The sequence below is a fragment of the Quercus robur genome, chromosome 8 (genome assembly GCF_932294415.1).
Source record: "Quercus robur chromosome 8, dhQueRobu3.1, whole genome shotgun sequence".
Lineage (NCBI taxonomy): Eukaryota > Viridiplantae > Streptophyta > Magnoliopsida > Fagales > Fagaceae > Quercus > Quercus robur.
Window position 1 is genome coordinate 65,944,090 of NC_065541.1, and position 9,590 is coordinate 65,953,679.

Consider the following 9,590-nt stretch of genomic DNA (forward strand, 5'->3'; position numbering starts at 1 on the left):
TTGATAAATAAGGGGGTCTCGTTAGGAAAGGATAAAGACTAAAAAGGGAAAATCCCTAATTAGGCAAATGATGTCATGTTGCCTAGAATAATATTAGCCTCTATGTGCTTTGAACGTGTTATAAGGTTTATTTTTTTTGGTATAGTGTTATAATTTTTCATTCATCTCAATTTTTAGATTATGACATGACCTAAAAATTAAATAAAAGAAACCGGCGAGTCTTAATAAAGTAAAAAAAGAAAGTTAGAATGTTGTCTTAAAGGTGGTTTTGAAGGAAATATACAAAGTGATTTTTTTTTGGGTAATTTTGGATAAGTTTGTTTGTTTGTTTTTTTTTTTTTTTTTTTTTTACAAGATAGAATTTTTACTGTAATCTAATCTAAGTGTATATGTGTGTAAAGCTCCCTCCTAAAGACTTGTACCCCAACATTTGCCCTCCATACTCTACAAACACTTATACTTGTGGAGTGACCATTGCACTAAGGGTGCGCGATGGTGATAAGTTTGTTTTGAGAACATGGATTAGTAGAAAAATGTTTTATTTTGTAGGCATTTTAAGTGTAGAGATATATTTTTACCAAGTTGTTCCCAAGTTTTGTCACTATTAAACGTAGGATTTAGGAGTATTTTTGAACCATATAAAGAGAAACATTTTGTTATAGATAGTATAGAATCTATAGATATTCTTCTAAGCGGATGGGTGAAGTGTTGTTTATGCGTGTGTATGTGTGTGTGTGTTTTTTTTTTAGTTTTTAGTTTTTTTGCCCTTAGTAAAAAAAATCTTTAAATTGTTTTATATGTAAACCGATAAATATTGGTTAAGATAATGGTAAGTTGTTCAAGTGGTGATATTACCATTTAAAAAAAAAAAAAAAACTAAAATTTCAAAATAAAATGATCTTATAGAAGCTTTTGGGTTTCACTCAAAAAGCTCGGGGTTAAGTTACACCTAAAACTTCAATGATTTCTTAATTTTAATGGGAAAACTATATGTATACAAGGGTGTTTTTTTTTTTTTTTTTGTATTTTTTGTATTTTTCCTAAAACAAAGTGGTAAATAACATTACATTTCTTTAATCTAATTTATATGAGAATTATTAGTTGAAAATGCAACTCGTCCAATGCATATGACACTCTCCTCGGTTGATAAAATGGAGAAAGTATCTCTAACCCCGCTTGAGTTGCTCATTCTAGATAGTGGAATATAAGATCATTTTCATATAAAATGATGGTATGAAATTTTTAACCAAAAAAAAAAATTGATGGGATGAAATTGTTCCATATGAATGTAATGCTAAACATGAAAACTATGGATGAAGATACTCTAAAGTTTTTAGAATAGATTCACCATGAAGAATTTAAAATTCTACTATATATTTTGAAATGTGAGAGTTTTTTTTTTTTTTTCCCTAGCAAAAAAAAAAAAAAATGTGAGAGTTGAATTTGTCACACCAAACATGACTAAGTGAGTTGGATTTTGCCATGTTAATACTAATTTAAATAGATACTTAGAATGGTGATGGTCAACAATTCATTTAAATGATAATTATGTGACAACAAAATCCTATCTATTCATTTCAAAATTGATGACTAGGAATTTAAAATTCAATAGTAGAGTTACCCTAAAAATCCTAGAGAATTTCTAATCATCCCAAATGCATTCTAATCTACTTACCGAAAGTGCTGATGAACTTTGTCCTATTTTTCTTCTCATGTAGAAACGGTCAAAGCGCGTGCATGCACCTAAGGTAACATAATAAGATATTCCTAACATGTGGGATAGTGAGTTGTTCATGAGAATGCAAAACAAGGTGTCAAGCAGAAGTTTTAATGCATCCATCATGCGCTTGTCCCACATCGGTGGGGTGTGTGTGTTTGGGTTTATAACTTGCTCTGTTACCAACTGTTGCATGAGTATCCATTATGATTTCCACCTGCTGTCCCCAGCTTTGCACTTTTTTAGTAATAATTGTCTCTTTCTTTCTAATAACTTAGACCACCCTTTTTGGCTAAAAACAACAATTCAAAACTAAGAATTCTCGGTGAGATCTTTCTTGACAGATTTCATTCAACCACCATTCACTCATCATATATTTTAATCACAGAGAGAGAGAGAGAGAGAGAGAAAAGAAGAAGAAGAAGAAGAAGAAGAAGAAGAAGAAGAGGGGGGGGGGGGGGGGTGGTTGTTAACTAGTTGTATAGAACACACTTGAGATTAAGAAACTAGGAAAAAGAAATCTGTGATTACTCATTTTTCGGTGAGTGAAATACGTGTCAGGTTTAGAATAGAAGAACATAAGAGTACTAAAATTCTTGTTATACCAGAAAGGACTCCTACATAAATCACTAAATATACGTAATTAACCGCAATAAACAGGGATGACCCCCCACCTCTTTTAAAGTACCTTTACTACTTCCCTGATCTAAAAATAAGTGTGTCAATTCCGGCATTTATAAGCTGCAAGGAAAAGGAAAAAAATATGTTGTAATTGTAAACTCCATGCCCTAAACCAGTGTGGAAAAGACAAAATTATAGAAGAAAAATATGAAATTGAGGTGCTCACATCCGTCACATCATTGCTCCTCTAGAGATGAGAATGTCCCCATATGGCACTGTTTGTTCAACTCTCAAGATATCACGAGAAGCCAGAACTACAGATCAAATTCCCAGTTATGGTAGTATCTAGTTAGTTGAAATTTTTTTTGCAAGTAGTGATCTAATTTTGAACAGTCAAAGTAAGCACATATTATCTAGTAGGCAGGGAAGTAGCATGTATGGATGTGTACCACAAGTCTGATAGAAGAGCAAAGCTGCTCCTTTTCTATTCATTCCGGTAGCTAGGTTGTTCAGGGATTCTACTTGAGGGGCTCCTGGTGTGTCAAAATGCGCTTTCATTTGCCTGTAGTTTTTTTTTTAAGTGCAAAGAACATGCTTTAATATGAACTCAAAGTTACTTTTGGATTGGGGAATTCAATAGATCAAAAGAGAGTGATACATTCGGATAGAATCAGTTATAATGTCAACGGGGGGTTTGATGTTTTCTTGTTGGCTTTGTGTCACTCCAGTTTCCACAAATAGTTCTGCAAAAAAGAAGTTCAATAATGTGAACTAAGATGTTCAAGTTCCATTCATAATATAGTGACTAAATTATAAGTTGGCCGTCAACCTACTGCAACCTTCTCTTTTTTCCAGACTTGGGAAATACCACCAAAGCTATGTTTCATGCAACAATGAGAAGGATTGCTAAGTTACCTTGATCAGGTGTCAGGCCATTTTCAGACAGCCTTGATAACTTGAAATTTGGGTCAGGGTGGTTCCATGGATTCTCCTCTGCTACAGGTTCTAGACCACCACTACTGTGTCTCGAAGAAGAATAAGGCCTTTTCCTGTTGGATCTATCAAGAGTCAGTATTTCAATAATATAGGCTTTTGAATGAGCTTATATGTGCCTAATGGTTTCTACTAACAACATCAAATGAACAATTTACTTAACATTATTTTTCTTTAATGGATTTGGTGAAATTTATATTCCACTCACCTTCCGGAATTGACTTCTGAATTATGTGAGAGACCACCATGTCCAGATGCTGAGCTAGGAATGGATCTTACTTCATCTCCAGTAATTTACATGAGGCAAAAAAATTGGTGTAGAGTATCCTTAGAAACATTTGATTCTACCAAAACTTTACCCAGAAAAGTGGCAGATATAAACACAAATTAAACAAAGATGCATCATACCAGAATTTCCAGGTGTGACCATCAGATTGGCTTCACCTACCCTCACCCCATTGTTCATGAGGTTGGCTCTTAGTTCGTCCATGAGGATTTCAGTTGGTATGTCATTGTTGACAATATTTCTCCGTTGCTTCTCTATGGGAGCTCCCAGTGACTCAGAGCCGACTCCACTATGAAAATCTTCAAAAGGCTTCATATTTGAATAGATGATCAGACAAAGAATAAGTTGTTTTCCTGGAAGTTATTAGAGTAAACCAACAGATACGTAGAGTGGCTTACAAATCCCTTTGGGTCTTGGAAATGCACTCTTTCTGGAGCTGACGATGACGATGGTTCTGGGGGCATGGGTGGAGAGGTTCTTTCTGCATGAAAAAGTACTATTTATCGCTTTCCTATATCTCTTTTAATGAGGAAAATCTTGAAATAAACAATGAGTAACACTGACCAGAAGCTGAGTCATGGGGAGGTTGGGTGCTTTTCATCCATAACTCCAGAAGGGGTGGGGGATAATAGACTGCTCTATCTCCATTTATAAATAAATCACCAATTAGTACAACAGGTGGCAGCTCCATGAGGTTAACTATCTTCATGGTAGACATGATATCCGCATGCTGCAACGAAGGGCATAAAAACTTGTATTGTACTGCATCGTTGCTTAAACATTAAGGTAATTGGTTTCTATATATTATATAAAAGCTCTCTTTGTACATCATTCTTTAAAACATCTCCATGGTTCAAAATATTGTCATAGATATCCTAAATCAATACAAGTGTGAGACATACACACACTATAATTTTGTTTTGATCATTACATAACTTTATGGTCAAAGATCATCTATATCTGCAACATGTAGAATGGAACAAATTGACGGATGCATATCAAATATCACAGACAAACCTTTCTCTTTCTTCCTCTTCTTGAGACAATGTCTGAAGCATTTTGAAGCCAAGACTGGTATATATGACCAGGAATCATGGTCTGTTCATAATCCATGGCAGATGCTGGTGATCTTCTTGCTTTCCTTTTTACTGGCACCAGCCTCTCTTGATCCTGCTTCATCAAACATCTTGGTTGGTTAAGTTTCTATTGTTTCTTCTGTCATATTCTTCACATGATGGTTGCTGGGGTAACATACAGTTAAATCATGCTACCTGTCTAGCTCCCTTGCATTCATGTGATGGCTGATTGACCTGGTGATCTGGTTGTTCATATTGAAATTCCTCAGCTGCAGAAGGTCTTGGAGGTCAACTACATTGTCATTTTTTACATAATAACAAATGATAATTTCCATGAATTTCATCATAATTGTGAAATACTTAACTTATTGAGACAAACAAAAGTTTTATACAAATAAAAATGTTGGACAGACTGAGAGATAAAAAAAGATGAAGGATCATTTGCTCCTTTTTGAGAGTGACAAATTAAGATAAACAGTTCTGCGTGTTTAAAATAATAATCTAACACTTTTGCCAGCATGCCAAGGTTCAATGTTTTAGTTGAAAAAATATAAGAAGAAAGAACAAAATTATATGAGACAGGTGCTAATACACCGTCAATACCAATGGAACTAAGAAAATTCTAGCAACTAGTTTATTGTAAACATCCAACTTAACATTCCAAAAACCTAGCCAAGTTTTCCAAGTCAAAAGCACCACTCAAGAAAACCTGAAATGCATGATTTTTTTTCCTTGCTATGCCATTGAGCTACAAGGCTCTTGGCCGCATCCTACATTATCTGATACTTTTCAAGAGAAGTATTTTGGGGTTGTATGCAGGTGTGGAGGGGATAGAGGGATTGGTATGCTGAACAGAAAGCATACTTTGTGATGCTTACATTCTTGTTTTATGTTCTTAATGTTTGAAATATTAACAGTTTGAATATATTTAGTTTTATCCTTGCCAAGAATTTTTTGTATATCAATCAATCAATAAATAAACCTGGGAATATATTGAGAAGAAACACAAAAGCATCACAAATTCAGCTCTGTAACATGGACTATCTCTGTAAATAATGGCTAAGAGGAGAATGCTTAATATCTGCAAATGGTAAAATTAAATTCACTATGCCATCTCTCTGAACCTGAACCCAAACTTTTATTTGCATAATCTTAATTGTTACAGCTGGGAATATATAGGTGTGAAAAATGGACAAAAAGAAGTGAGGAGCAGTTGAAGTGAATATGTAGGTGTCCGTTATATTCCTAACTGCTTTCTAAGAATATTTTACAGAAAGAGTATTGCATTATTTATGCTTGAAAGCATTGAAGGCATCATCGCACTGACCTCTTTGAGGCTCTTCTTGTGGAGGTGGGGACGGTTTAAGTGTTGTTGGAATTTGTGTATGCTCTCCTGAAGTGAAGTTCATCTGCGTATCTTCATCCCCTTCAATATCAAATCTGCATACCATCCACAAATGATATTGTATAACAATGCGATCTAACACAGTGGATTATCAAAATACAGTGTAGATGTGATTGGAGGAATGTACAGTTATGAGGTTGTTTCATGCAAAATTTTGAAATTTAAATATGTATTCCAATTTGACTTATTGATACAAAATGATGCCCTGAAAATCCTTTTGATTTGAATAACAAAGAATGCAGGCAACTAAAAATTTATGACGTGATAATGGATTAACCTTTCAAAGCGATTGTACAGATCTGCATTAGCTTGGTATGAATCAAAGCGTTCGAATAAGGTGATATTGTCAGCATTAGCTTGATGAAAGTTTTGATTAGGATCTTCCTCCTTGGCATTATCGTTAATATAAGGTTCATCCACACTATCAAGTCGCTGCAACACAGAAAGTTACCTGCATAAGTTTTATATGATATTTCAACAAGCCTAATTTGAAATTTCTGGTTCTTGATCAGTGAAGATGTCTGGACTGTTACCACCATACGGTCTATACGTATGATTTGATCCCCAGATCATATAACTGCACTGCAGCAACTTAATGCAAACCACAATGACTTATGCAAACCATGTATTGGCCTCTTCCTAATAGAAGAAATTTCCACTATTTCCTCAATAATTTTCTTCAGAATGTTTCTCATGAACTTAATGCATCCCGTGCTCATAGTAATGACTAACAAAACTTGAAATGCAGAAAAACTGAGTTTTGTGTGTTCTGCATTATTGTCACTATGACAGCTTTTTTTCCTTCCTGTGATTGTAGACTATAATTCTATAAATTTACCTGCAGGCTACCACAGCTCCACACAAGGCTGAACAGATTTTTTTTACCACAATCACAGTAAGTCATATGATCAAGTTACAAGATTATAGAAATATTTAAAATACGTACATACATACATACCTCAATTACCTAAAGTATTATATTTGATGTTTGATAGGGTAAATTTGTCAAACACCTCCCAGTCAGCGTGAAAAATTACTCACCATTGGATCTTTCAAGTAACATCTAAAGCTTAAGAATACAAACACTGTCATTCTCTTCTCTTCAGATTACGAAATCTTTTTTTAAATAAATTTTTTTTATACTTTAATCCTCCAATCCTAGCGAAATTACATAATTAACCTTAATGGGACTTAATAAAAAAAAGTTGATCGTGGACGAATAGTAGATACAATTTGGTCATTTGGCAATGCAGGGTGGTCTGTTACATACCAAGCCAAAATAAGTGGTTTGTTGAAAGCCCATGGTGGCTGTGGTGTTGGAAAAATTAAGGGACTGCTCAACATCCCCAAAATCTGTCTCTTTGTTCTCAGGCAGCGTCACAGCTTCTTTCCTACAAACATTAATTAACACATAGAGCCACACCATATGAGCATAACTAACTCTATAAATTTACCTTCCTACCCTTTCCCCATTTTTATTTTCTCTCTCGCAATTTTGCAAAAAAACAAAAGAGAGAGAAACAGAGGCTGACTTGGCATGAGATTTTCCTTTGGGTAGGACAGTGGGATCTGGAGCAGCTTTCACTTTCCACGCTTCGTTTATTTCAACCTGAGTTTATATGAAAATTTTATTTAAATTTAAAAAAAAAAAAAAAAAAGAGTGAGAGAAAGTGAGAGTTTCTTTTTTCTTTTTTTGGTTAAGAAGTTCGAAGTAAAAGTCAAGTACCAGAAGACGAGTAACATCGTCTGTGAAGCAAAGCAGAGCACAAACCGAATTAGATAATACAGTTTCTTCAGAAATCGAAATAATGAAACTGTGATTTGAAATTAAGTAAAATAAGGATTCAAATAGTACCGTAGAGGAGCTTGACTTTTCGCTCGTAGACAATCACAACGCCACCTAAGAATAAAGTGGAAGAGAGGCTCTCTGTGAGTGCATGGAAATAGTGAGAGAAAGAGAGAGAGAGAGAGAGAAAGACTATTACCCATGAGAATTCCGGAGAGTCTGAGAGCCATAGGAACTGATGGATTCAAAATCTCTTCGCTGTAAAAGTTTGGAGCAACATTGGAAAATTAAGCAGAGAAAATAGGAGGACATTGAAGTGGTAGAAAATCAGTGAAATTAAAATGGAGATCAAATAATAACCAGATCTTGATGATGTTGAGCTTATCGAGCTTTCTCCTATTGATCTTGGCGTGCATTGTTGCCGCCATCCTTTATAACACATACAGAGAGATAGAAAAAATCCAAAGAGATAACGTCAATATTAAAGAAATTTCAGTGCCATAGTTTCATAAAATCCTATTCCTGTAGTTTGAAAATAAATGTTCATATTAAGTTACTATTTCACAGCTTAAGTTTTCAAATACTATGACTCATGTATTTCAATTTCATGGAAATTACGCAAAAATTAAACCAAACAAGTCACAAAAAGTAGTACCAGAGAAATTCACGTTACAGAGACATAGTAAATTCGTTGAAATCACAATCCGATTTCGAAGGATTAACAATGCATGTAAAGTGATTCACAATCAAAGAAAATTCATATGAATTTCAGTGAAAAAAGTTATAGAAACATAGAGGAAATGCGTGGAATTACAATTTACAGTCCGTACGCTTTAGTGTTCAAAATAATAGTACAGAGATATATACGTTCAATTTAGAATCAAAATAGAATAGACAATGAATTTTGACTACCAAATCTTCCCCAGCGGGGCTTTCCGAGCCAGTAGCTGGTGCGAGTAGAACATGTTTTAGAATTTTAGTGTACAGAGCTGAAACCACACAGAGAGAGAGAGAGAGAGAGAGAGAGAGAGAGGAAATGAAGAAGAAGAAGATTCTTCAATGGCGGCAATTGAAGAATTGCAGAGAGAGAGAGAGAGCTGAAAATGAGAGTGGTGCGTGTTTGAGTCTCTGAAACTAACTAATTGCCCGCTGGGACAGCAAGCAAAGTGTAGAGGATATAATAACCTGAGAGGCGTGGAATTAATTGTACTACGAAAGGGAAACAAGGGAAATGAAAGGACAGGTGGAGTGTGCTGAGTGGAGGGATGAAGGAGGTACTTGTTGTTGCGCGTAACGATAGTGAACTCGCAGACGCAACCGTTATGAGATTCTGGGCCCTACAGTATCACTGTTTTTCAGTTTTCACCGCCATTCTTCTCATGAGTAAGCTTAGAGCTCCACAATATTTTTGTACCAAACTTATAAATTTACAAATTTAATATTCTTTTTCCCTTTTTTGATGATACAGGATTTATTTTTTCTTAGGAACCAAAAAAAAAGAAAAAAGAAAAAAGAAGAAGAAGAGCTCATGTGTGTAATAATTGCCCCACATCCTTTTTATTCTACTCTAATAGAATTTAAGTGTATATATGTGTGAAGATTTCTCTTGAATACTTGAATTTGGTCCTTACTTCATTCTATAAGAACTTTTTTTTCGCTTATTTTGAATAGTCCCACTCCCTAATTTAAAAAAATTATGACATTTT

The 9,590-nt window shown here is 34.6% G+C and overlaps 1 protein-coding gene across 1 annotated transcript; it reads right to left on the reverse strand.

The window, feature by feature from the left end:
• Positions 1–2,215: 2,215 nt before the first annotated feature.
• On the reverse strand, positions 2,216–8,849 carry LOC126696653 (sister chromatid cohesion 1 protein 1). The gene is made up of 20 exons (XM_050393341.1): positions 8,797–8,849; positions 8,245–8,313; positions 8,084–8,142; positions 7,954–7,998; positions 7,825–7,844; positions 7,631–7,707; positions 7,369–7,489; positions 6,376–6,530; positions 6,021–6,133; positions 4,889–4,962; positions 4,635–4,787; positions 4,182–4,347; positions 4,016–4,098; positions 3,740–3,926; positions 3,540–3,615; positions 3,254–3,387; positions 2,997–3,081; positions 2,788–2,900; positions 2,565–2,652; positions 2,216–2,458 (listed from the first exon to the last, which is right to left on the reverse strand). The coding sequence occupies exons 1-19, from the start codon at positions 8,847–8,849 to the stop codon at positions 2,570–2,572; spliced, it is 1,866 nt and encodes a 621-aa protein (XP_050249298.1). The 3' UTR covers positions 2,216–2,458; positions 2,565–2,569.
• Positions 8,850–9,590: the final 741 nt, after the last annotated feature.